This window comes from Canis lupus, chromosome 6, assembly GCF_048164855.1.
Source record: "Canis lupus baileyi chromosome 6, mCanLup2.hap1, whole genome shotgun sequence".
In the NCBI taxonomy this organism is placed as follows: Eukaryota; Metazoa; Chordata; class Mammalia; order Carnivora; family Canidae; genus Canis; species Canis lupus.
The window spans coordinates 2,466,519-2,494,475 of NC_132843.1; the positions used below are offsets into that span (position 1 = coordinate 2,466,519).

At 51.8% G+C, this 27,957-nt stretch overlaps 1 protein-coding gene across 2 annotated transcripts in view; it reads right to left on the reverse strand.

Annotated features, from left to right (window-relative positions):
• The window catches only part of MYO5B (myosin VB), a 332,497-nt gene that overhangs the window by 70,937 nt on the left and 233,603 nt on the right, over nt 1-27,957 (reverse strand). For both annotated transcript variants that reach the window (XM_072828573.1, XM_072828572.1), the window contains exons 13-17: nt 22,711-22,833; nt 21,697-21,780; nt 13,549-13,704; nt 12,581-12,678; nt 6,981-7,067 (exon numbers count right to left, since the gene is read on the reverse strand). In XM_072828573.1, the coding sequence (XP_072684674.1) occupies nt 6,981-7,067; nt 12,581-12,678; nt 13,549-13,704; nt 21,697-21,780; nt 22,711-22,833 (548 nt within the window). The remainder of the gene's footprint in view (nt 1-6,980; nt 7,068-12,580; nt 12,679-13,548; nt 13,705-21,696; nt 21,781-22,710; nt 22,834-27,957) is intronic.

A 27,957-nucleotide genomic window follows, 5' to 3' on the forward strand; every position in this document is an offset into this window, starting at 1 on the left:
AGTCACAGTCTCTACGAATCAGGCCATGAAGAAGAATCCCTGAAGACGGCATGTCAGGTTATCATGAGGATGAAAATAGCGAGCGTGTTTACAGGTCTTATCTGACAAGCATCTAGTATCTAGAAAATATAAGGAACTACCAGAGCACCAAAGAGACAAAACCCAATTAAAAAATGGGCAAAAGATCTGAATATATTTCCCCAAAGAGGATATACAAATAGCCAATAAGCACATGAAAAGATGCTAATATCATTAATCATCAGAGAAGTACTACCAAAATCACAAGGGAATCCCACTGGACACCCCCCAGGATGGCTGTGGTAACAGACGGTAACAACTGTTGGTAAGAGCGAACAGAAGTAGGAAGCCACATCCACTGCTGGTGGAAACATAAAATGGTGTGACCACTGTGGGAAACAGTCTGGCAGGCCCTCCAAGGAGTAAACAGAGTTACCATACAAGCCAGTAATCCCACTCCTGGGTATATAAGCAAGAGAAAAACACATGTTTACACAAAAATATGTACATGGAAAATCAAGGCAGTATTACTCGTACCTACCAAAAGGTGGAAATAACCCAAATGTCTGTTGACTGATGGTGGATAAAATGCAGTGTATCCTTACAAACACGATGGTCTTAGGCAATATGAAAGAACAACATTCTGGTTCACGTTAGAACCCAGATGACACAAAAGGCCACTCATTATACGCTTCCTGTGGTATGAGGCCCAGAGTAGACATATTCATAGAAAGAGAAAGTGAGTTAGTGGTCGTAAGGCTGGGAGGAGGGGGAGGAGGGGAAAGAGGTGGTGATCACTAATGGGAACCAGGTTCTCTGTGCGGTGATAGAACATTCTGTGACTAGTAGTGAGGGCTGTACGAGTCTGGGAATATAATGAGAATCACCTGAGAACCGCACACCTTAGAAGGATACTTTAACTGCACCTAAATCACGTCCCAAGTTGTATAAGTCACCGTGATGAACAGACGAGCCTCGTGGAGGACTTCTGCAAGGCAACACATGAGGCACAGGACGTGCCCTTGCCCTTACTTCAGCCCTGATACTCAGGGAGGGGCTCCTAGTGTCGGGCAGCAGGGTGCTCACCCTTCAGGCCGCCGCCAACAGCCTCTCCTTGCCTTCCTCTGCCCCCAGCCACGTCCAGGGAAACACAGGCTCAGCCTCAGGGGGCACCGAGGTGGAAGGTTGCTCAGCTTTGCTGCCGAGGGAAAGAAACCTAGTGCTTCCCCACTGGCTCCAAGCTGGAGCTGAGCTACAATGTGAGGAGTGGAAATGGAAGCAGTCCTGGCACAGCCCCAGTCTAGCCAAGGGGCTGCCGCTGACCTGTGACCGACACTTTCCCCCAAGGGGTGGTTTCAAGGCTGAGCCCATTGGCCAAGCAGTTGTGATGTGCAGCCCTGCTGAGGAACCTGTGACAGACTCAGGTCAGGGAAGTGAGAGCAGGGGGAGGGGCCAGAATGAGGGGCCGTAAGAGGGTGGGGGGCGGGGGGACCAAAGAATTGTCATGTTCTAAGTCACTGTGCTCAGCAAGTAACTGTGCATCTGTGATGAAATGGGCAGGTGAGGAGCAACCTCTCAAGGCTCCACCTCCTGCCATGGTCTGGGGTTTGGTCCCTGTGGGGGCAGAAGGGATGGGGGCCTGGTTAGGGGTGCAAGTCCTTTCAGAGACCACTGCTGAGTTTTTCTGAGGTGTATAGGAGAAGCATGGAAGACTCAGCAGTTTTGTTTTTAAATATACACACTGCACATCCAAGTCGTTCTCCCACAACATGCATGCTGTGCTTCAGGGAGTCAGCCTCACCAACCCTCTGGGACCAGAGCTGCGCTGACCCCCACCCCCCGCCCCCAGAGGGGCACACACCTGCACACCAAGACACACCCAGGGGGCGCCAGGCCCAGGGGACAGTGGCCACACACTGCAGTCATCACGGTGTTTTGTGTACACGGTGACATGAGTATTTCTTAGCCACTGCGGTACATTTCAGACTGAATGATACATCTTCATTCTAATTCAGATGCACAGAGGAGCCATGATTCTTAGGGAGATAAAAATAGGCAAGTATCCTGGGGCTGGAGGGTAGGGCGAGGGAGCTGCAGAGGGCTGGTGCTGTGGGCTTGTTGGGCCTGTGTTCACGGCAGGACCAGCCAAGCATCCCGTGCCCAGGGCATCCGTGGGCTGGACCCAGGAACCTGAGCTGAGGTCTCAGCTGTGAAGGACTGCCCTCCGCAAGGGCTCCCAGGGAAGTGCCCTCTGGACACTTCCTCACAGGTCCCTCACCCTGGACCACATGTCTCTTTCTCTTTGGTATCTTCTTCCCTGGAAAGTGGCAGGAACCCTCTGGTCACTTCAATTGGAGAAACGCAGGAAAATGGCCTGCGTTGTAATCCCCTCATCAAAGAAGCCACTGAGGTTTCCTCTGGCAGCAGCCCTGCAAAGTTGTCTGACAAGCTGATGCAAGTGGAATCACTCTGCTCTCTCAAGTCTTAGTGCCATGGAGGCAAATTCTTTTTGAGATGACCCTCAATCCGCTCAGGAGGGCTCATCTTGCCCCAAAGTCAGGGTAACAATGACTGCCCGGCTCTACGTTACAGGGTCACACGCGTGACCCTTCATTCCTTCGAGCACTAGCACTTCGACAGGAACGCAGGAGCTACAGCAGCTTGCCTCCTTAATCCCCAGACACAGCAGACACGCCAACCTCCTGGATGAAGTGTAAGGGAGATTTTCAAGCAGTGAGGTCACCCCAAATGCCCACCACAATGGGCAGGGGCAGACAGGCAATGCATGGAGCCAGAAGACCACTGCTGTGGTACTTTGCCCACCCAGGCCTCTCCCCACTACTCACCTTTCAAAGAAGTGCCAACCTGGGTGCCGTGGCCTGGGGAGGGCAGATTAGCCCTGAAATAACACAGGTGACTCAGCTCTACCGTGACACTATCAGGTGTGCTATAGAACTGTGGCGCCTCTTCCCAAAAGATGATCCTTCAGACAGCAGTTTGGGGAGGGAATCCTCCCTGAGCCTTCAGCAAACTCTGCTGAGACAGCACAGGTACGGCCATGCTAGACCTGAGCCCCAAAGTGTAAATCACAGCACGAGGTCACATTTTCTGTGAAGCAGAATATACCAGATTTTCCTTCCCTCCGTACACTCTCCGCAATGCTTGCAACTATGCAAACCCCTGTGATCATCTGCTAGAAGGAAGGATGTGTGACTGGATGAGAGGCAGGGGTGCAGGTTTGTCAACACTGAGGTTAGTTCTGCTCTCAGCTGGGTGGCGTGGGCAGCAGGAGCAGCAGCTTTCCATAGGAATCTCAAGACTTGGAGGCAATGCAGCCTCCGAGCTGCCAAGGGAGAGGCTGTCTTGTGAGGAGAGAAGCCTCGCTGTGGAGGCTGAGACTGGAAGACTGACCAGTAGGAGCGAATGGTTGCCTCTTCTGCACCTGGACACCTGTGGCTTCCGGCCTGGTGGACTCCTCCTGCTGTCTCTCCCCACCAACCTGAAGCCCCTTCACCCCTTCAAGGCCCACCTCAAATCTCCCCTCCTCCAGGAAGCCACATTTCCTCCCAAACTTGGCCTAGTTACACATTGCTCTCTGTTTTAGGTTCTCATCCCTTCTCCTCGGCTCTGAGCTCCGGATGTGCCGAGGCCACGACGTGGATCGTGAATCCCCTTCCAGCCCTCGGCACACAGCTAGAAGCTCGAAGGGGGTGAGACCTGAAGCAGGTGGCCAGATTAACAGGAGAGGAGACATGAAGGCAAGAAAATATGCTCATCGTAGCAGCTCATGTAAGACCAACAGGAGTAAACCCCCGTCCACTTCCAGAACAGAGGATCCTCTGCTGCAGCAGCAACTCTGGTGGGACCGTGGGTGGCACATGGTCACTCTGACTTCCCCGCAGGGCTGCCAGTGAGTCCAGGGGTGAACCCCAGGTGGCAGAGGCGCATGGGTCCTCCACCTAAAGCACGGTCAGACCCAGACTCCTGGCTTTCCCTGACATTTTCTAAGAAGTTCACACCCTCTGCAGAGCACGTGTCATCCTACCACCAAACACCTCGATGTTTCACAAAGTCCTGGTGAAACAGGTGGCTCTTTATATCCTAAGACAGCCTCAGAACATCTTGTCTTTGCATGCTTATTTCCTTTCCCCTGGAGTGGCACCGTCCCAGTGGTCATGCCTCCCGCTTGACAAAACCCCCAGCAGCACCAAGTATACATTAGAGATGGAGATGTGCACCTGGGCTCCTCCGCTTACCTGGGGGCCTCCAGGCTGCACAGCACAGGTGAGACCATGAGGACCCGCAGTTTCAAAGGTTCTCCCACAAGGATCCTCCATGGTTGAACATGGGATGTCTTGGCTCCGGTTCTGACAGACTGTAGGTAATTCTAAGACTGACCTTTTCAATTCCTTAGGGAACTCTAGATGCTCTTTTGAGGGGACCAGACACATCGGGGTTTCACAAAAATAAAGCTAAACATTCCTGGCATAGGCTCGTTCTGCCTTGACAATCGCATCCGTAAGGATGTGGTTTCTTGCTCACACCTAAGCAAGTGATAAACATGTACTAGCTCTACGTGGAGGCCTTGAGGTGCATTATGTCAGTCATGATGACCACTTATGGCAGGACTACTTGGTGATAGGGCAGCCCAGGCTGAGATTAGTCGACTTGCTTGAGGTTACCAAGCCAAGGAGGATGGGAATGGATGGTGCAAGCCAGGCCTGACTCCGACCACTGGGCTCCTCAGGCTCGTGCACAGTCTGCAGTCTAGGCTTCTACTCCCAAGCTGGGACAGGCAGAGCACCATCTACACCAAGCCTCCAGTTGGGGCCCAGCCCCTGGGGAGCAGACATAAAACCCTAGCCTTGCTCCTTGCCCCTGATATACCCGTTGGGATGGTGCCATTTGATGGCCATGAGCAGTAAGATGCCAGGTGGGGGAAGGGGGCTCCTAAGTCCTCTCAACCATGGCCACAGTGACCCTGAGCAGTTACTTTCCTCCATGGCCTCATCAGCCACAGTGTGTTTTATGTCACAACGCACCACGTCTATATATGAAGCTCACAGGAGGACACGCTGTGAGATCCTCTCTACCACAAACTGCCACCTTCTATTCTCTATCCCTTGTCACTCCACTAAATCAACAAGACGCCCATCATGGCCCTTTACATTGATTTCCTGGCCCACCAATGGCTTGCAAAGCCATTCTGGAAACAGAGGGCTGAAGATCGACTACAGACTTCTTTGGGAGGCAGGAGCAGAGCCCAGCTGCCTGGGGAGCACATGTGCAAAAGCAGTGGCCAGGTGGCTCCACAAGGCCCCTGTGGGTTGTGTGAGTTGCACGAACCCCAACTGATCCAAATGCTGTGCTTGGAGTAGCCACTGAAAGTTAATCCAATTGGCTGGACTGCAGTTCTGTGGAGCCACCGTGCCCGTGGCCCCTCAGTCAAGGGGCTAGTGGCGGGCACTGCAGGGCAGACAGGGTACAGCAGCGGAGCCCTGCCCTGAGGGGGCAAGCGTGGCTCACCTTGTTCATCAAGCAGTTGTCAGCAATTTGTATTCAGATCTCAGGGTCAGAACAGGAGGTGGAAGACAGACAGAGGCTGTCCCGGGGCTCTAGGCACGGAGAGACAGGGTTGCAGGGAGAGCACTCCAGTCTTCCACGCTGGCCAGGGCAGACTGTCCCCACCAATGCCCCAAGCTGCCTGGGTGTCCAGATCACTGGCAGTTCTTGTGCTTTCCCGGGCAAATGCAAACGCCTAATTCCAGCACTAACTTCCTTCCAGGGCCTAACATTTGGGAATCATCAATAACTCAACATTTGAGTTATTCCGTGGTCAACGGCTGCTGCTATGACACCAATTCCTCCACGGCAGCAGCCAAGTGCCAGCCGGAGACAGCAGGGAGGGGGAAGGGAGGCCTGGCCTGCATGTCCTCCTCCCCATTCCTGGTTCACTTCACCTCCTGACACATACGGCCCTTCCAAGGACAGGGGTCCCTGAGGAACCTAACACAAGCTCTGGGCTGCTAGGAGGCTCTGCTCAGCTCAGCCCCAATTCATGGCAAAGGACATCTAGCCTAGGAGATGCTGGTCTCCTCAGTATGACCTCAAGAGACTTAAGGTCTCCATCCTACTTCAGGGAAGTATCCAGAAAGGATCCAGTCTTGCCATAGCTTTGACAGATACCAGGTGGCTCAAGGGCTTATCCACAGTACAAACTAGATCTTGACAGTGGTTTTTAAATTCAAGATTATATTTCCCACCATGGATTGGATTCTGTTTCAAGTTAAAGGGGCCCATTGATAAATGGATGAACAAAAAGCTATCTGTACCTACAATAGTGTTCAGCCACAAAAAGGAAGGAGATCCTGACATGTGCCCCATGGGTGAGCCTTAAAGGTCCCAGACCAAGTGGAAGAAGCCAGTTGCCACACCACCACCGCAGGATCCACTTACACAAAGGACACAGAGTCCTCAGAAACAGCGACAAAGTGGAATGGTGGCTGCCCGCCATTGGAGGGTGGAGGACATGGGGATTTGGTGGTTAATGGGTACAGAATAAAAGAGCCCTGGAGACGGTGCCCTGATAAGAAGTGCACTTACCACCACTGACCTGTATACCTCAAAACAACTCCGACTGTAAATATGTGTATTTTACAATATATTTTTAAAAAGGGAACAAGGTGGAAACAAAGGAGAACTCTCCTCTGCGGTCCCAGCTGGCTCATCGCCCAGACCAATGCCAACCCGAAACATGAAAAGCTGTCCCAGATGATGCCCCCCCCCCACCCCGTGAACTCCCATCACCTCTCAGGCCAACGTGCCGTCCTCCTCCCTGTGGGCACCCTGCTCGGGCCCTCAGCATTTGGGGACTTTGGAGCGTCAATGTTGTTGTGTAAACGAGATCCCCGGGGAGCCTGGCCGTGGCCACCCATCAAGCACACGGCTGGTGGGTGCATTACCTGGATGGGTAGCCGGCTGCACTGATCCGGATTGTCTCCAACACCCCACATGCCCGGAGCTGCTGCACTGCTCTCTTGGGGTCAAAGCTGCGGAGACAGCAAGACAGGTTGTAAGTGGCAAAGAAACAGGAGCAAGGGACAGAGGACTTCTTCCTGCACGGAGCCACAGACTGCCATGCACCTTGAGCTCAGCCGCCACGTGGAGACAGACTGACCTGACTTGGCAGGCGCGGGAATTAGAGCAGCACTGTGTGTGTCCCTGCTCTCACCTGGGGTACGTGGTCTTTCTCTTGGCAGAAGTGAATTCTGTGTGCCCTCCAGGACCCATTCCTGCTTCCTCCCCAACCCTTCCCTTGTTGTTTCCACCTGCATGGGCATCTGCATTCATTCAAAGGCCAACTCCTCTGCACGTGCCACCACAGCAGCGCTTGGTTCAGGAATTAGAGGGTGAGTTCCCGGCCAGGAGGACCTTTGGTCTGAACTGTGACTTGGTCACTTTCCAGCTGCATGGATTATTTAGGGAAAGAGCATCATGGCCTCCTCAGGCCTTCGTACCCTCACCTATGTAACAGGGTCTAATAGTAGGATCCCTTTTCTTAGTGTTGGTGCAAAGATTGAACCCAATGGCCAGGGAGAGCAGTTAGACCACCATGCATGCATGTTAGACCAATACTGGGATGCATGCATGGTCAGCTGCAGTCGTGGTGGCTGCCCAGGTAGGATAAGGAAACCCAGCTGCTCGTCCGCAGAGACATGAGGCATGTCTGCAATAGCTCACCTGCCCCAAACTGCTGTTTCGCATGAAACCCCAGCATTTACTCCAACATGTACATTGAGTAGGACACTGTAAGGTCAGCAACCAGGCGTGGCCTGAGAGCGTCCACAGAGGGACAGAAGCGGACAGAAGCAGTGCCCCAAGTGGTACATGATAACCCGGTACAAGCACTGCCAGAGACGGGAGAGTACCAGGGCCAGCTCGGGCAGCAGGGAGTCCTCACAGGGAAGCACGAGCTGGACCAGAACCCAATCCTGCTCACAGTTGGCGAAGACCACTGTCCACCTGTGAGGGGATGGGAAGTACACGCACCCTCCCTTTCTGTTTCTCAGCTCAGCCCGAGCCCAGGGCCACACAGGCCTAGCACACCTTCCAAGTCAGCAGGTAGCCCATCTGCCCAGCAGAGACATGTGTGGCTTCATCTCCAGGACCTGGGGTGGCCTCTGGCCACCCTTGCCTGCTGCCTTCCCGACAGTCCAGGGTCTTCTCACAGCTTGGGAGTATGGATCAGAGCTCTGCCCTGGAGATGTCCCCTGACTTCCCGCTTCCACATACCACCACTCAGGTCCCAGTGCTAGCCTCTCTTGCGCCAACAACCCAGACGTCCATCGAAGCACATGGACTGGATCAGCAGGCACCTCCCACACACCTGATGGCCATGAGCTGACCTGAGTCCAGGGACTCCTTGCCTTCCAGGCCAACCCTGGGACTCAGGGTCCCCAGGGTCATCCACATGGTCCTCCAGGCCCATGCCCCTTGGGCCTCCCCAGCCACCTCTGAACCTGAGCAAGTCTGGCTACTTTTGACACCCAGCTCCTCCAGGAAGTCCTCCCGATTACTCCAGCCCCAAGGTGCCCATGGCACATAGGTGAGGGACAATCAAGCACTGAAGTCTACACAGTCCCCAACAAGGGGGCTACTTCAGGGGAATGAGTTTGACTTTCCTAAGCAGGCCAAGAGCTCCTCATGGAAGGTCCTATGGGCTGAAATAAAACCAAAGGAGCCTATACGTGTGTGGAGCCTTCGCTACACCTGGAGCCCACCTGGGCACCCCCTTTGCTGTATTCTGATGCGTCACCAGGATGCAGTGCAGTACTGGGATCCCCGCAGACCCCTCACCGATGTGCAGGGGTAGCGAGACATTGAGAACATGGAACATCAAGGCTGCTGTGACCTTGAGTGACCTGAGACAGCCTTTGGGATGCAGGCTCTGCTTCCCTCAGCCTGGAGGTGGCCAGCTGGGCCTGGAGTCAGGATGTGCTGGAGCTTGGGAACAGCTTCCTGTGGGCTTCTCCCCCAAGGTTCTCTGCACCAGCATTCCCCAGGCCAGGCCAATCCAGGCCACTCTGCGTACTAGGGGTGGGCAGCATGCTTGGCAAGCATCTGTGATCTCTTGTCCCTTGTGGGTCCACCTGCGGTCCCACCGACTTTCTGCGCACACACACACTCTCCTCCCAAGTTGGCGGCATTCTTTTCCCCATGGGATGTGGGGGAACAGGGCAAGGGTGAAGTGGAAAACTTGGTACGGCCACGGACAGCCTGTGCCACTCCAGGCAACACATCATCTCCCTGAAGCTCCTTTTCCTCCCTGGTCCAACAGAGGCTGAGGCTCTCTGCCCAACTCTAATTCACCAGTTTGTTGTAAGGACTAAGTGATAGAGAAGAACGACACCATGGGGAGAAAAAAAGTAGACGCCAAGACGACACTGCCACCCTCCCTAACTGCTCACGCCCTGGGGACGTGGACAGCCAGCCAACCTTCTGCATTTTAATCTCATGTCTTCAATAGGAAAGAAAGCCCAGGGTCACCCGCATCTCTCACCGTCTCACTGCCTGCTACCAGGTGACCAAGGGCAGAACACCAGCCATCCCACCTAGTGGAGTTGGGAGAACTGTGGTGGGGACACACAACACTTCATTTGGGACCGCACAGTCACCACCGATAGACGAGTCCATCTGCTGAAATGCAGGGTTATACCTCTTCCTCCCAATGAACCTGCAGGGTCAGCAAAGCCAGCAGCTTGGAACCCAGCTCCCCACAGCAGTCACGTGCGACCTCACTGATTTTGCACACGCTGCCAGCTCCAGCTGGGACTCAGTCTCTGTGGCGTGTTGCAGTCATGCTTCAGGACCTCAGGACTCCCAGGGCTGTCTGTTCCTGAGGCCAGGGAGCAGGGGGGACCGACCCTCAGCACACTGGCCAGGTCCTCTAACTAGCGACCCCAGATTTATCACACTTGCCCAGGCCACCTCCACCCTGGACACTTCCCCACACCCCCTGCTTCTCTGTTCCTGCAGCACCCCCATGTACCCACAGACGGTCACATCTACACTGCTGTCCGTGGTCAGTGCTGGTAACTCCTTAAGGATGAAGGACATTCCCACTTGTCCTCGCCCAGCATCCAGTGAGCAAGGGGTATGATAGATGTTTTTTGAAGGAAGGAGAGGAAAAAAGACATTTCTGTAAGAGATGCTATCAAAGCACTTCGTGGAGGACGGCATCCTCCGCTAGGGGCACAGTTCTGTCCTCCGAGGGACAGCTGGCAATCATAAAGTATTTCTGGTTGTCACGGTGATGGGGATGCTGCCAGCATCCAACAGGACAGCCCCCCATAATAGCATATACCTGGCCCAAAGGATGCTAAGGTTGAGAGAGCAGTTGTAGGGAATGACGGGAGGCATACAGAACTTTCCTTCTAGAAGGATGCATCTGTATTTTTAATAAGATACATATATTATAAAATGTTATATATCTTACTCATCAAAAATTTTATGCTTCTCACAGATCATCTACGCCATCTCCTGGATTCCTTTAATCAGGATGCTCAGTTTTAGCTCCATTTAGCATATAGAGAAATGAGGCCAACAGTACAGGGCTAGCTCGTGGATCAAACACTTGCTTGCAGAGCCCCAACCAGAATCCAAGTGCTCTGACCTGGCTCAGTATTCTCCCCACTTTATTACGGCAATTTTGGGCCTGAAGGCAAAAGAAGATCTTAGAAATGTGGGCCATAAGGACCAGATAGTCATCCTGAAAGCCCCCAGCATCTCCCTTCATCCGGGAGGGGAGACCCAGCAGGGGAATCAAGCAGGTGGCAGACACCAGGTCCTGAGGAATGAACTGCCCAAGGTTGCCGCTGGTTGAGGACAGAGCTGGTACCCAGCCCTCGACTCTCCTCCCTGGGGCCCCTGCACGGCACTCCTGCCCTTCACACATGATGGAAGCCTCTCACTCACACCGCCCCACTAAACAGCCTCTCTTCTTCTGGAGTCAGCTGGTAAACATGTCACATGGAGAGAATTCCTAACTACTTCTCAGAAATTTGGAGGAAGAGAAAAGAGTCAACAATCAGCACGCTTCAAGGCAGGCTGACTCAGTGTGGTCTTCCTGACCTTTTACAGCACAAGGCCCACTGGAGCACAGGTCAAGCTTCATGAGATACTAGGAAGAGTAGAGGAGAGTTCAGATACTCTTACAGAGTTGCCAGGATAAATTGCCAGAAGGAAATTATGCTAGGACTAAAAAAGGAAGTCAGAAAGCTGGGAATAAAGTGCTCTAAAAATTTAGAAATATACCTCCTTGGGCCAGAAGACAGAGCCTGGGTGGTGGCTGAGGGCCATGGACTAATGGGTTATGGAAGTAGATAAGGGACTGTCCTAAAGGCTTTGAGGAACATTATAGGCAAGATACAGAGTCTAAAACAATTTCACGGAAGGAAGAGAAAAGGGAAACCAGAATACATTTTCAAGGAGATTCCATGAGACTTTGACCATGACTGGACATGTAGGAGTCAGAGGGAAGAATCAGGGCTTATACTGTCCAACATGGTAGTCATTAGCCAGCTACAGCTATCTGAATACAACTAAAGTGACAGGATTCAGTTCCTCAGTCACACCAGCCACATCCCAAAGCACACAATAACCATACATGACTGGTGGCTACCATCTTGGACAATGCACATTATAGAGCAGCTCCACCTATCACAGAAAGTTCTCCTGGTCAGCACTGGTCCAGAGTGACTCTCAGGTCTGGGGGGTAAACGAGCTGTCAGGAAATGGTTACCCCATTTACCATATAACAGACCAAACAGGAACCGTTTCTTGGGGGAAAACAAGGAGTCTGATTTCAGACACGCTGAATGTGAATCAGCCAACAAAGCTGCAGCAGGCATTCAGAAAGTCTGGTCTGGAATTTGACAGAGACGTACAGAGTTGCCATTATACAGATTTGGGTGGGGTCAACCATGTGGGCATGGACAGAACAAGATAGGAGTAGAAGTAGAATTTAGACCAGCAAAGGCTGAGGAGTGGGGTGGGGGAAGGTGAGTGGGTATGGCTAACTGCAGCAACTCAGTGGTAGAGGGGATGTGAGATAGAGGACCAGCTTTATGTGTCATCACTCAACACGTCACTTGAGATCAAGTTTCCCCAATGGAAGAGGCCTCCCCGACCCCTCCCACTATCTTCCCACCTCTGAATTGAACATCTGTTGTGAGACACAGGTACATCTACATTTACTGACAGACTCTTATGTAGTTCTCTGTTTGATTCAGGTGTGCACACTCCTCAACACCACTGTAGACTCTGTGGAATTAGCAACCTGTATCCTCTCATTCTCTTGAATCCTTTTAGACAGCAGATAGGTGGAACTTGGTAAATGTCTGTGGGCCAGTATTCAGCATGTGAACCGTCACTATTCATCCTGCCCCAGACCCCCCTTCAAGGCTGTGCCTGGTCTCTTCCACCTGAACTTGTAAGGAAGCCAGGCTTGATCAGCCTGACTCCATCGGAGGGGCTGCTGAATAATCCCCATGCAGGCACTTACTGGAAGGGGAGCTTCTCGTCATTTGGCTTGATGCAGCGCACGTAGTGCGGCGTCGTGGCATTTAGGGTCTCCATGAGCAGGTGTAGGGAGGTACGGAACTGGAGGAACAAGACGAAATAACACCAGTTATTTTTCCCTAACATTTTGCTGATGTATAATAAAGAAATGCCCGCAGACTGGTGGCAGTAGTTGTTGATTCTATCATGGTCATTATGAATCCAGAAGGATAGGAAGAAATTCAGAGACCTAGGGTCAGATCCTATTTGACATTCCGGCCTTGCTGTAGGTCCAAAATCAAGGCACTCCCACATTCTGGCTTCAGGACTCTTTGAACCAAACAGGGAAAGCCCAGCTGCTGACACGTCTAACTCAGTGTGGTAGATTAAATGAGATGAAGGCGGGGGAGTGGGGGGGTCAGTCAGTACTGGGAAATGGGACAGAAGTCCTCACAGTGACTGGAGATTGATTATTCCTAAGCCTGAGGCCTGGAGCCCCCACCTCCAGTGCCTGGGCAGCCTGGAGGTTTGTAAAGTAATGTGAAACATCCAGAAGAGGCAAATCCTCTATAGTAGAAAGGTTAGCGGCTTTCAGGGCGTGACAGGTACCCAACCCCCATCTTGGGAGACACACTGGACACAAAATCCCACAAAGACCACACAGAAGGGGCTTCAGGTTTGTGGTCCACGGGCTTATTTAACCCAACCTGCAGATTCCAGGACCCTCTTGCTTCTTCGACCAGGCATGTGTGGTCCTACCAGGGGCTAAGTGCACTGCTTGAGCCTATATTCATCCCCTTTCTCTTTCCTCTCAGTTCCCTCTAGAGAGGACTTCCCAGTTTCCTCCTACAAAGAGCACTGGTGGCTGAAGGTGCAGATGTCAAGGCTGCTTTGGCCTCCCTCTGAGTCTGCAACAGTCCTTCACCTGCAGAGAGGTTGGCCCTGCCCCACAGCTTCCTGCCAGAGGCTTACCTGGTGGCCCACAGTTCTCTTGTGCTCCTTGTTGGAAGCTTTCAGGGGAGGTCTGGCAGAGCGGATGTTGATCTTGGAAGACGAGCCCTTCCCAGATGTAGTGGTGGCAGAAACGGAGTCCTTGTCATCATGAAACAGATCAGCCACCAGTGGGAACTAGAAACAAACACAGGAAGATCACTGAACTCGAGATCTCTTGGACTTTCAAAGCAGTTTTCTGGTACCTACCCAAGAGACCTGAAGACACATCTAGACCCAAACTTGCACACCGAAGCCCATAACCACACTATTCAGAGGAGCCACATAGTGGGAACAATATGAATATCAAACAGCTGATAAACAGAATGTGGCAGATCCATACAGTGAATACTCTTCGACGACCTAAGGGAGTAAAGTCCCCACATGTGCCACAACACAGATGAACCCTGGCCAAGTGAAAGAAGTGAGACACACAAGACCACGGAGCACACGATTCCATTTACATGAAATGTCCAGGGAACACCAAGCAGTTTAGTGGAGGCTGGGGGCCAGAGAAGAACAAAGTAGAATGACTGAAAACAAGAGCAGAGTCTCTTTCTGGAATAATGCAAATTTTCTAGTATTTATAATCTCTCCTCTCTGCTCATCCTGAGAGGCGCATCCTCCATGGACCTTCCCAGCTCACCCCTCTTCACGTCATCACCATGCACCCAGGTACCAGTTGAGGTCTGCACAGGGCCCTGAGTCCCCTGCTCACTGAGTCTATAGCCTCCTAGCCTCCCCCTCCATGGGGGAGTGGGCCTGAGAAAGGATTAAGGGAGATAGTCCATGTGAGCAACAGTAAAGTGCCCAGCATATAATAAGCCTTCCAACATTGCCCTGTTTTATTATTTTTATTAGAGGATATATATGTGAAAAATCTGTCTACACGGTAAAAGTTTTGAGCTGCAGACGAATTTTAGAGCTAGAGCATAAAGATAACCTCTTTGAGTGGCGGGTGAAGAAAGAAGAGCTCCCCGGAATCCTGCTTCCATCTCCATTTGTCCCAGCACAAAGGATGGTGGCTGGTATTCACTCACCTGGGGCTGCTGGTTACCGACCAAGCCAGGCCCAGAATCCCGGCCTCCGGATGCCTCGGCCAAAACTTGTTTCAATACACAATCGTCTCCTAGTCATTCATGCCAGCAGCATCAAGAAGCTGGCAAAGCCTTTCTATGTCGATCATGAATAAACAAATAAATCTTAAAAAAGAGGTGGGGGGGAATCCCTGGGTGGCTCAGTAGTTCAGCACCTGCCTTTGGCCCAGGGCGTGATCCTGGAGTCCCAGGATCGAGTCCTGCGTTGGGCTCCCAGCACGGAGCCTGCTTCTCCCTCTGCCTGTGTGTGTCTCTGCCTCTCTCTATCATGAATAAATAAATAAATCTTTTAAAAAAAAAAAAAGCTGGCAAAGCCTGATCCTGTGCAGAAACTCTTCACCATCACAGCAGCCGTCCTTGCCCACACACATAAGGTCATGATGCTTAATGCTGAAAACCAACATTTGATTATTATATCCTCCTATCAAGATTTCAAACTAAAACAGAGGAAACAAATTACTTCCTCCTAACCCCACTCTTAAGTAGCATCAGTTAACAGTTTTTACGCACTCAACCTTAGATTCAATGGTAATTGTATACCACAGCTCAGTGAATTCACACCACACACTAGTGAGTCATACGGGGTGCAAAGCCATTAAACAACTGTGCATACACACATGCAGGCATACATGTTGGGGTCGACACGTGTTCTGTGAAGTCCTAGTCTCATTTTATACTTTTCACTTGTCACATTGGAAGCTCCTGACTTCTGTTTTCTTCTGTAGCGATCTATATGCAGATAAGGATTGTGGTTCTTTAACTCCATGGTCTGGGTTGGAAGTTCAGTCTAAAAGCACCAACCAAGGACCTTAAGGCCACAAAGCATGTGGGATAAGCCGCTCAGGTCCATTGTCACTGCTGGCTCCTCCGTGGCCGACACAGGCTAGTGATGGCGTGGCTGCACTAGGGGAAGCTACGGTGTTCCTGAGTAACACACCCCCAGATCCCTGCACAGGCCTTGCTGTCAGCCAGGCAGCTTGGGAGGTCACCCTGATGACATGAAGGAGGTCTCTCAGTCTCAGGTGCCAACAGGTGACAATTCAGTTCCTATTTCAGTATTTTCAAAATAGATCAACTTGCTCTTCTGCCCACATGTGGTATTTCAAAATCACGAACATTGCCTTTCTAGAAGGAAAAGTAACTGGGCTGTCTGATGGGATAAAGACAACTCAAATAGGATTTTCAGAATCTGTGGCTAAAATGTGCACGTGCCAACATCATAAAAATGAAACATTTATTAAATCCTCATTTCCATGTGCTTTCAAAGAACAGGAACTAAAGACTAGGTCCCTGAATGGTCAGGAAACCAAACTGGCTGGCTCGTTCACTCACTCACCGATACTTAACTGGCTGCCACATGTGTAAAAAAATAAATTCTGAGCTCAGAGCTGGGAACACGAAAACAAATAAAGACAAATGGAGCCTCTTACATATCGTGGAGTTTATGATCTAGCACGGAAGGTGAACTCTCATCAATCAGCCCCATAATTAAAAGCCTGATGACAAAAAGATGATTTCCTCAAGGAAATAACAGATACACACGACTGAATCACAGCCCCAGGGTAGAAATGAGGAAAGGCTTCTCCCAGGAAGGGATGTTTGAGCTGGTGGGTCACTGGGGGCGGGCAGTAGGCAGAGAAGCCTGTCAGGGAGTATCTGCGTGTTCAGGGAACCAATATAAAGCCAAGACAGCTTTAGAACAAGCCTGAGGGGGAACTAAGAAGGACCAGCTCATGCAAAGTCCTCACTGAAGATTGGGTCTTATCCTAAAAGCAATGTGAAGCCATTAAGGGTTTGTTTTTGGTTTTTTAAATAAGAGTGCTCTATTGAGCACTTAGAATGCACCAAGCATATATGAAGATTTAGTTCTTCCAATGACCGCTAGATATTACATCCCACTTTATAGACGGGGAAACAGAGGTAAGGGTCCAAGACCACAGAGCTGGCCCATGGCAGTGCTAAGACTTGCACCCCGACAGCCTGGCCAGAGCCCAGGCAACAATAGGTCACAGAGGGGAGCAGTGACCAGTGATCTTTTGGGAAAGATCCCTGTGGCTGCAGTGTGACAAGGAGTCTGGACTCCACTGTACACAAAGCACCACAGCCGAGCAGTTTAGGGACCCAAGAGCCTACACCCTAGCAGGTCTCGGGGATGGAAGGGGCCCCAGGACAGACACCGGGCCAGGGTCAGGGGATGTTTCAGACCTGACTCTGCCCCTTAATTAGCTGTGTGACCCAGGCAAACCTCCTAACCTTTCACTAGATTTAAAATTTCCTATCTATAAAAATGAGAGAATGGACTCAGAGGATTCCTTTACGTCTGACTCAGTCTCCTGCGTTGTCTCCCATCTGCAATCTTCCCCAGTTCCCAGGTTCTGCCCGTGAACACGGAGCTATGTTCACGTTCTGTCCAGGCTGAACCACCTCCCCGTGCATGTGGCCGTCCCTGTGCCGCGTCCCCCACAGTCTCCTCGTGCTTCCAAAGCAGAGCCTGATGGCGCCTTCCAAGAACCCTCCCTACCAAATCCAGCAGCTGGAAGTGGTGCAGCTTCGTGGAGTCCTTCTCATCACTGTCCGAGGCCGTCCTCCCCATGGGCCTCCCCGGCGTGCTGCTGTTTTCCAGGACAGCACCCTCACCATTCATCTTTCCTAAGCCTCATTCCCTGCATAGTCTCCTTCATGCCCGAGGTTTCAACTACCCCCCTTCAAGATGTTTCTCCAGTCTTGAGGTTCTCCTGCAACCACGACCCGCAGCTCCCACTGTCTGCTCTGTAGCTTCCTCCCGTGAGCGTGTTCTACTGGAAACTCCAACAAGGACACAGCCTGCATGGCCCTCGCCCACCCAGTGCCCCAGGGTGCATTAGGGCGCCTGCCAACACCCCACTCCTTACTCCAATGGTCACCAGGTTCTGCCTACGGTCCCGTTTCAGCTATCCTGAATGCTGCCATCTGGCTCAAGTTGCCCCAGGTCATCACCACAAGTGCTTCGAACTTGAGTGCTCAGCTCCAGACACACCTGTGTCCCAACACATTCTACCCACCAGCCAGTGTCTTCTCTAAACACAAACATTATCCAGCAACTCCTCATGTAGAGACTCCTGGGTCCCCACTATCTATGGCAGAAAGCCACCATCACACATGGTAAGGGAGGACACAGGGTGGAGGTGGAGGGAGAGAGCCCAGGCATAGTGGGGAGGGGTGGACACCGCAGAGCCAAGGCACATGTGAGGGTCAAGCAGCCACTCGCAACAGGGAGGAGAGATTTCCACAGGGAAGTAACCGCAGGCTGAAGACAGGTTGGCATTTTAAAGACACCAGTGATTCATTCGTCATCTGTCATGTCTAAATACTACTGACTAGATTATAATTCACATACTTTCTAAAATGGATTTCCAAGATGTTCAAGTCCAGGGCAGGAGTTACCATGTGCAGGATGATATTGTTTCAGGAATCTAAGTTATAGAAATCATTAGTAATGGCTTTTCTCTGAAATATCTATTAACTTCTAAGGTCAAGAGAATGTATGAAAACCATACAAGGGGCTTTGAAATCAGATTCAAAAGTAAGAAGACCTTAAAATTAAAGCCTCTTTCTCTTGCTTCTGTCAAAAGCTCCTACAACAGGAGCCCTTGTGCTATAATTTGGGAAAGAACACACGGTTCAGTCTGGAGAATTTGTGTTTTATCTTAAAAGCTACGCTTTAATCATAGATCTCAGCTATTTAAACTGTGTGTGGAAATGGGTGGATTTCTGGGATGCAGAGAGGGGGAGTTTGTCAGGACATCAACTTTAGGAAAAAGCAGAACAGATGAGAAATATTGAGGACCGTGCCACCCCAGCCCCACCAACTCACGGGGATGACCTAATCTCAAGCAATCTCCCAATAGCAAGCAGCCTGAAGACTCCATGAAAAGCAGGTACGGCAAGCTCTTGCATGACTAGCAATTCATGCAGAAGAATGAACTTCTGAGGAAGTTTTTTCTTTGACTCCAGTGATGCTTTAGAGGAAAGTCTATTTATGAGCTGAGTGACCAGTAGTAGTGCAACTATCATAACTCATGTGTCTAGGGGCAGCCCTGGGAAGCAACATCCACTGGGGTTATAAATTTCATGCTCCCTCCAATCATGAAAACACGCAGATGATACCTTTGAACAAACCAAGAACTCCTCCTAATGTCATTTGTCACTTATTTCCAAGTGTCCGTAGATACTGGCTTTGGTCCTCTCTGCTATTCAGGGCTATAGATAGATTTTAAAAGCCTGAGGCAAATCTATTTGAAGAGGGATTTTAAAAAGTATTAAAAAATAGTCTTTTTCAAGACCATCGATAGTTTAAGAAGAACATCCATTACAGCTATATCTGTAGCTGTTACCTCGGAAATCGTGCCTGCTAACTTCTGTAAGAACATAAAATACCTTTCCTTTAAAACAGACAGACGCATGAAACCAAAATAAAGACATGCTCAAATAACCATCTGATTGGGATCTCTTGCCCAGAACCTTATCTATAAAACCTGGCTGCAGACCTAATAAAAAAAAAAAAAATACATTTTCTTTTCGGGCAGTTCTTTTACGTGGCCAGTGCTGCCCTTTGGAGGAAAAGGTTCAGCCCTTTTTTGTTGTTAAAGAAAAAAGATAGACTTTCATGTATTGGGAACGGGATGATACCATTTTATCAATTAAAAAGTTCTCTCTCACATAGAGACCTATTCATTCTAAATATTGATGAAAGCTTTTTAACTACCCACATCAACTGATCTTAAATAGGAAGCACTCCAAATGTCCTTAAAAATATTATGTTGTATGTCAATTATATCTCAGTAAAGCTATTATACAAAAGGTATGTTTAAAAATACTTTTTAAATGAAGTATAATTAATAGCAGCATATTAGTTTCAGTTGTACAATAAAAGGACTTGACAATTCTATACAATACTCGGTGCCCATCATGGTAAGTGTATCATCCTTATTGATCCTTTATTTCACCCCTCTCCTCACCCATCTACCAAAGAGAGAAGATATTTGCAAGTGATATGGTAACTCAACATAAAAAATAATTGGACTTTAAAAATTTAAAGATTCAGAGAGCCCAAAACAATTTTCCAAAGCAGCAGCACAAATGGTAAATGGATACACAAAAAGATGCTCAACATCACCTATCATCAGGGAAACACAAATCAAAACAACAATGAGACATCACCTCACACCTTCGAGAATGGCTAAAGTAAAAAAACCCAAGAAATAGCAAGTATTGGCAAGGATGAAAACAAAAGGGAACCTTCACCTACTGTTAGTAGAGATGCAAATGGGTGAAGCCACTGTGGAAAACAGTATGAAGGTTCCTCAAAAAATTAAAAAATAAAATGAGCACACAATGTAGTAATTCTACTACTATTTACCTATAGAAAACAAAAACACGAATTAAAAAAGTACTTTTTTAAAAAGTAAATGTATTTGCCCAAAATGGAACATGTCTGTAACCTATCAGGAACATACCGGCATGGAAACAACAGACATATATACACGGTCGTTCCTGGAGGAGTTGGAAGTCAAGCCAAGAGCAGAGAGGAGACCCAGAGCTCACGCCCATGGGCTTGTCTGAGGCACAGCGTTGGGACTCTTGGACCTCAGGAGTTGCCGTGGCCCAGAGAAGGTGGCCTTGGGCTGATGTGGTCTCCCTGACCTCTGGACATGCTGGTCTCCAAGTCCCTTCTGCTGGGGTGAGTGGAGAGACGGCTCCAGGCCTGCCTGCTGGGACACCACTCGGGATGGTGCTGGGCAGCCAACACTTACTGACAAACTCCGACCTGCACTTGAGTGCTGCCCTGGCATCGGAGATCTTAACTATATGCTCCTTTTGGAATTTTCTGGTTTTGGATAAAATATTGCTTTTTTTATAATAAATACCGGGAGGGAGAAAGCTCCATTTTTGGTACTTAAAGCAGGCTGTTAATGACAAAGCCATGTTTTAAAGAGGCATTTCCTAAGTCTCTATTTATAGTTCTCCAATAACTGAGAAAGCAATTAGCTGCACTATGAGCTCTTAGGCAGGAAAACTGGCTTTACTAATTACATTCTCATTAACATGGTTTTGTTTCACTGCTCTTGGTGGGAGTTCTTTAAACACCCCTCGGCTGGTAGGGTACACGGGAGTCTTCCACCCCGTACTGCGGTGATTATTCACAATGGTCTCTTAATGTCTTATCAGGGGTGCCGCATGAAAGAAGCGGATAGGCCTCCCATAAAATAAAAATGCTTTAAGTAAAATCATGAATTTACAGATGGGATTTGAGATTGATCTATATTCAGGGAGATGAAAACCGACACCAACAATTGGGCACTGACTCCATGTCACAGGGCCTTGTACTGTTGTAGGTATTTAATGCTCTAACACAGAGCTAGAAACTTAAACCTCACAGGACTGCTGTGAAAACAAAGTCTTACAGATGACAGAGGCCCAGTGAACAATGAGCTTTAAAAACACTACCTGACAGGCCCATCTGCCCAAAGGATCTAAAGTGCAGTGAGAGCTGCTCTTTGATCTGTAGCTGCAGTCTGTGCCAGGCCTGTTCGTAGGTCTACAGCGACCCAGGTTCGACCTCTGCTTTCTACCTTCTGGGATTTCTGGAACGGGCTCAGGGTGGAAAGCTTGTAGCCCCTGCTGCTGGGGTCTGGTACACCTGGGAGCCCCTCCTGGGTAATCTCTGAATGCCACCTGCCACCATCACGGCACCCGTGACATGTGCTGGGACGGGGCTGGGGGTCGGCAACACGGTCATTGGGTCTTCAGAAAGGTTAGCTGATGACAGGGAAAGCTAGAGCCTGCAGGTGGGTGGGGAGGAGGAGGACCATTGTCTTTTAAGTCTCACACTCCAGTTTAGGAAGCTGTGCACTCTTGACATGCATGACTGACAAGCCCCTTCACCTTCCCCCTGCCTGCCCTCCCAGCCCCAGGCCACCACCACCCAACCCGGTCCCGCCACATCCTGCTGTGGGTGATCCTGCCCTAGGTCCCCACCTCTGGTGCCCTTTACCTTGCTGGCCTTTAGGATGTTGATCTGCTCTTCATATACTGTGTCTCTGTTTTTCTCCAGAAAACCATCTGAAAGATACTCCACCTGGGGCCCCAGAGGGAAACAGAAACAAGGGTCAAGGGCTTCAGCACAACCTGGCACCTGCTCAGCAACTCAGCACCAAGTCCTGTCCTCTCATCCACAGTGTTTTCTGAGGACTGGTGAGTAGCTGGGAAACCCACAGATGTTTCTATTTATCATGTAAACCCAAGATGTGATCAGGATTCACACAGAGGAAATCGAGTATTTATTTTGTGAGAAAACATTGTTTTTAAAAAGGAGTTCCCAAAAGATAGTGTAAGGCCTCCCTGGGTGCTGAAAAGTCCACCAAATGGGCATTTGCATTTTTAAAAAGATTATTTATTTGAGAGAGAAGAGCCTGTGCGTGTGTGCCTGTGTGTGAAGCAGAGGGAGAGAGAGCATCTCCGACTCCGCAGAGCCCAGCACAGGGCTCTCTCTCACAGCCCTGACATCAGGCCTGAACTGACACCAAGAGTTGGACGCTTAACAGATGGAGCCACGCAGGCGCCCCTGGAATCTGCCTTCAAGTCTGAGTAATGAGACCCCAGGTGATTTACATGCAGATTGAAAATTGGGACCCGTGGGTCAGGGCTTCCTAAACCAAACAGAAATCCATGTGGGAAAGTTCCGTGTATGCCAGGTCCCGGGGAGGCACCACCCAGAGAGCACCACTGTGTTCTCACGCCTCCCTCCTCCCTCAGGGCACACTCACGACTGTCCTACGTGCTCCTGCCTGAAGCCCCAGGAGAGGGGCGGTAACTGTGTGTCTAGCACAGGCCCGGGTGGCTGCGGCACCCTCCCACTGCCCAGGGCTCTGTCCGCATAGGGACAGCCCCCATGTCACAGGGCGGACGCCCTAACCAAGAGCTTCTAGGTGCCTGAACGTAACAGAACCCCTCCAGCCTTGAACCTCTGCAGGGGGCTCACAGGGCTCCGGGCCACGCACACACTCACCTTATCGGCAAAGTGGATGACAATGAAGGCCGTGTTGGACATGCGGGGTTTCTGGAAGTGCTGGCTGCCAGAGTGCCGGTCATACAGCTTCTGGGCCCAGTTTTGGTCGGTTCCCTTGGGGACCTGTAGGACACATGAGAGGACAGATCTTCTCTCATCTTCTCCTTGAGGAGAGGCAGGCAGAGCACTGTGGGGGGAAGACGGGCTCTGCCAGCATGTGGACCCCACAGGGGCCGGGATCAGTTCTCCAAGTGGGACCGAGCTGAAGAAAGCAGGACTTGGCCATGGCCGCCGTGGACCCACGCCGTAGGGGCTGGCAACAGGGTGTCCGTAGAGGCAAAGAGCCTCTGAGACTGCTGGCTGACAGATGCAGGGGGTTGGAGGGCCCAGGGTGGAGCCTGAGGATGTGCCTGCCCTCCAGTTGGGCCAGGGACCTGAGGGTCACGACCCACCACATCCAGCTCTGGTGCCTGGCCCCACTCACTCAGCCCAAAGCCTGCTGTGGGCAGGCCCACCCTCTGCTCTTCCACCACCACCGTCAGGTGCAGTGCAAGCCTGCTCTCTGCTCCGAAGCCCCTACTCTTGATGTCACCTGGGAGCTCCTCACTGTGAAGCTCTCACACACACACCAAGGCAGCTCACCGTCGGCTTCTGTGTGTCCTCTTTTCACAACAGAGCATAACACGTTGGGCTCAAACAGGACGCCTCGTTATTTCACTTGGGGTTGGGTTCTGGGCACATTCTGGCCATGACTGAACTAGCCAATGAGCTGCACCGTGCACGTGTCCACCCTCCCCGAACCTAAATCTAGAAGCTTCATGACACCAAGAACCCAAAAGGTGGCCCTTTCCAGTATCTTTAGAGCTGGCTCCAGAAGTGAGTAAGCATGTCGCCTTGTTGCACACAGAACACAGAGTCACCGTCACCCCCATCCAAGCTGTCCAGGATGATGGTAAGTCCTCCATGGGGGTGCCCCCTCCTGTCACCTGCGACGACCACAACACACACCCGTTCCTCATTGACAGGTCACAACCTGGCCCACCACCCTGCATCACTGCACATTTGGACGAGGCAAGGACTGAAGGTGACCCTCCCCCCAGCCACTTAGAAAGGGTTTTGTTTGGTAAACTAATGAAATCTGGGGCATAAAAAAAAGTGCCTACACTCTCGAAAACAAATTTCCTGGATAGTAAATGAGCCAACAAGACTTCTCTCAGTTGTCAACTTAGCATGAGTGTTGCTGAATATCCAGTGCTGAGCACCGTTGATGTAGGAAGACTCCTTCTTGACAGAGGCTATTAATTGTGTGCAGCGGACAAAATACACCGGGTTCAGCACTTTTACATATGCTGTTTTATATTTGTCTTTGAGCATTCTGTGTTTAGAAACAACAGGTACAGGACCGTGGGGTCTGCGCCAGGCAGGGCTGCTGGAGGAGGAAAGGTGGGACCGTGAGGACCAGAGGCACCCGGGTCAACACAGGTGCCAGCAGCCAAATCATCTCGTTGGGACGATGAGAGATTGGACTTCTGCCAGTAGCCCCCGCAGCCTTGTGTCTAGCATTCAGGCTGGCGGGCACCGTGAGCAAAGCCGGACAACGGTATTATGTGTATTTCCTGACGACGGCGTCATTCATTCATGAGACACAGACAGAGCACAAGCAGGGGGAGGGCGGGGAGGAGCAGCAGACCCTGTGCGGGCAGGGAGCCCGACACAGGGCTCAACCCCAGGACCCCAGGATCACACCCTGAGCTGAAGGCAGACACTGACCCACTGAGCCACCCAGCACCCCAAGGGCATCTTTTCCTAACCACCCCCCGCCCCATGGACAGTAAGGCCCAGCGGGAATTAACAGTCAAGATTCCCAGATAATACTCACAGCTAATGCCCATAACACCTATCGTCAGTTTTCTATAATTTTTTTAATTGATTTTATTTGAGTGAAAGAGTGAGCACAAGCAGGGAGAGCAGCAGGAGATGGAGAAGCAGGCGACCCACAGAGCCCAATGGGGGACTCAAACCTAGGACCTTGGGATTGTGACCAGAGCTGTGACCCTGAGCCCCCCCAGGCACCCAGGTCTTTATCTGTTTATTTATCAACTCATTTAATTTTCACAATAATCCTATTAGCCGGGCACAATGTCTGTACAACTCTACAGATGAGGAAACGGAGACAGAGGTTGGGTAACCTGCCCAAGGTCACACCACTGAGCCGTAGCAGAGCTGGGGTTCACACCGGGACAGGCTGGCACCAGGGCGTACACTCCCTGCTTCCGGGCTTGCTGGCCTGACAACAGAGATTTAGAAGCAGCCAGCAGGACAGGCTTGGATGGAATGCACGTATCCCCAAAAGAGCTTCCATGCAAGCCCAGGGGAAGGAGGGCCAGTCCTGCATCTTGATAAGATCTGGGCTGTGGTAGCCGTGACTCTGGGATATGCTGAGTCAGGTCCTTAAAAACAAATACTGCACATGGCTTCATGCAAGTGGTCTTGCTCTCCTTCTCAACGTCCAGAGGAGCCTGGTCCTAGCTCTGTCCTCAGCTACACGGGAACCGTCCCTCAAGACCCTGGTCCCTCTGGCTGCACTTCGGGCCAAGGTCACCTCAAAAAGCGTAGGCTTGGGTCCATATGAAACATGCCGAATAGGCCCATGTTTAAATACAGTAAATAGATGAGAGGCTGCCCAAGACTGTGGGGGAGGGGGAGTGACCACTAATGGGCCCTGCGACCCCTGACCCGTGACCTTGGCTCCACACTCAACAGACTGCCAACCAGGGGTCCTACACTTTAAATGAGGGCATTTAATGGTATGTTCCATAAAGCTGCTAAAAATATGTCCATGCCTAATTTTACTCGCTTATAAAATTTTTTTTAAAAAATGGAGAGAAAAGAGTGAGTCCTTGCAACTCCTCCTCCCAACAGCCTGTGGACAAGCCCAGGGGCACCAGGGGCACAGTTGTGCACTCCCTGCCCTCCTGGCTGCAACCCTAATGCCTGCTCCAGGAGGCTTCCACCTGCACAAACACCCCTGACCTGTGTGCTCAGCACAACAGCCTGTCTGTGGGGCCCTTCCCCACAACTGGAGGAGAGACCATGTGGCACCCCTGCTGCCCCATCAGGTCCACTGGTCATTCAGCATCACCCAGTATTACGGCCAGAGAAGGGCCATCATGATTCACTAGGAGAGGGCACCTGGTGGATGCGGACACTGTGCCTGGGCCAAGCAGGGGGCTGCCCTCCAAGCCTCCCCTCCTCCCTCGGACGGCCTCTGACCTTGGCCGGTGAATCCGTCCACTCTGCTACTTCCCTTCCCTGTTGGCAGGGCAGCCACCCCCCACCCCCCCGCCCCTGTCTTGCAACCTTCTCCAGCATCTAAGCTGTTCCTTCTGGCACGGGACGTGAACCCTCCTTCACAGGGAAGCAGACTTGCCAATCAGCAGGAAACCTCACTCCTGCTTCACCTCCAGAAGCCTCCCTGGCCCTAGAACCTGCTCTGGGAAGGAGCGATGCTCTTCACCCACGGCCTGTGCACTCACTGCCTCCCTCCTGGGGTCACGTCCCCCAGGGCCTATGCACTCAACTGCCAGGCCTCCTGCTCCCTCACAGCTGGGTCTGCTATGGGGTTGAGGGTCTCATTTGTCCCCTTTTTGCCCCCCCTCCATCTCCCCACCAAGTCCTAAAAGCTAGGCTGCTGCCTGGACAGCTGCCTGACCACTCCTCTCACCCAAGGCCTGCTCCCAACACTGGTCCCAGAGCTCCTCTGCATCCCCCCCTGGAAGGCAGGAGGATGTATCCCTCTCTTTGCTCAGTCTCTCCCCTCAGCCTCCACACACAGCTGGGAAACCCCAAGAGATCGCTCATGCCCTGTCACAGCCCTCCTGTCCCCAGGCCCCACCCTCCTCTGAGGCTTCAGGGTCAGTCCCCACACCCCCTGTGGACAGGGCTCCCATCCAATGGCTCCTGCTTTCCCACTTCACCAGCCACCACGTGGGTCTGGACAAGTTGGACCTTTCACGTTCTTCCAACGTGACAGTCCCCTCGCCCCCAGGAGTGCCCTTCTTCCCACTTTTGTGCTGGAAATGCCATTTGAGGGATGCTTCTCCTCACAGCAGGATCTCCTCAGTCACATCCTCCTGGGCCTTCCCACCTGCCTGAGGCCACAGAGGTGCTGCTGAATGGCAGGGTCTCAGGTACGCAGGGCCCCGGGGGCGTAGGGCAGGTGAGCGGGCAGCAGGGCAGTGGGATGCTTTCCCTCCACAGGGGGGTGGCTTACGGAGGGCTGTCCTCCCCTCCTCCCCTCTACTCAGGCCCCAGGCCCTGCTCACCCAGGGCAGAGCCTGCCCCCTGGCCCCTGCCTCAGGACCACCCTGGGGTTCCCCAACACCCCCGTCTGACAGCATCTTTACTCACAAGCATGGTTCCCAGGGGTCAAGGCGTCACTTTCAGCAAACTCGTGCTGATGCCAACATGTCGCTGGAGAGCAAGCACGTGGCGACCTCTGCTGTCTCATCTGCCCCCACTAGCTGGTTCCCCAGGAGGCAGCACTCAGCTAATGCAGGGAGGGCAGGATGCCCGGCCTGACCCTGGCCTGTGTCGCACAGCCCCCAGCGAGCCCCTGCAGCACACGCCTGTCCTGCCCCAGGGCCCCACCAAGGGGTCATGGGGTGCTCAGGGGTGGACTGCACAGCCCCAACTGCAGCTCTGAGACCCAGATGGCTGTTCCATGAGTCCCCATCTCGGGCCCTGGGGAGCCACCTGGTGATGTTGAGCCTTCCACCCCGGCCACCCTGTCCCTACAGTCCTCATGACGTCCCAGCCCCGGCTCTGCCTGTCGCTCTATCTTCCCAGGACAAGTTCCCAGTTCCTCTGTGACACCATGAGTCTAACCCTTCATCCTGTCACACACGGTCATAAGATCTAAGTCCTCACGGTGCAATATTCTCACCCTGCAGTGTGTGAGGACAGCAGAGGCACGGCCGTGGTCTGAGGCAGCTCGATGGCCCCAAGGCAGTCCCAAGGGGCACTGTGTCGCCTGGCTGTGGCCAGCTCGGGGAACATGCTCCCCTGCCCAGGCTCACTTCCTACATGTGCGGCAAGGCCCCCTGCGCATGTAGCCCAGGCTCCCTGCAGTGCGAGTCCCCCAGGGCAGCAACCGGACGGTGTGTGAGGCCCTGAGTCCTGACACAGGGGACACCTGCAGCTCCACCAGCTGCCGGCTGGTAGCAGCTGCACCAGGCTGCACCAACT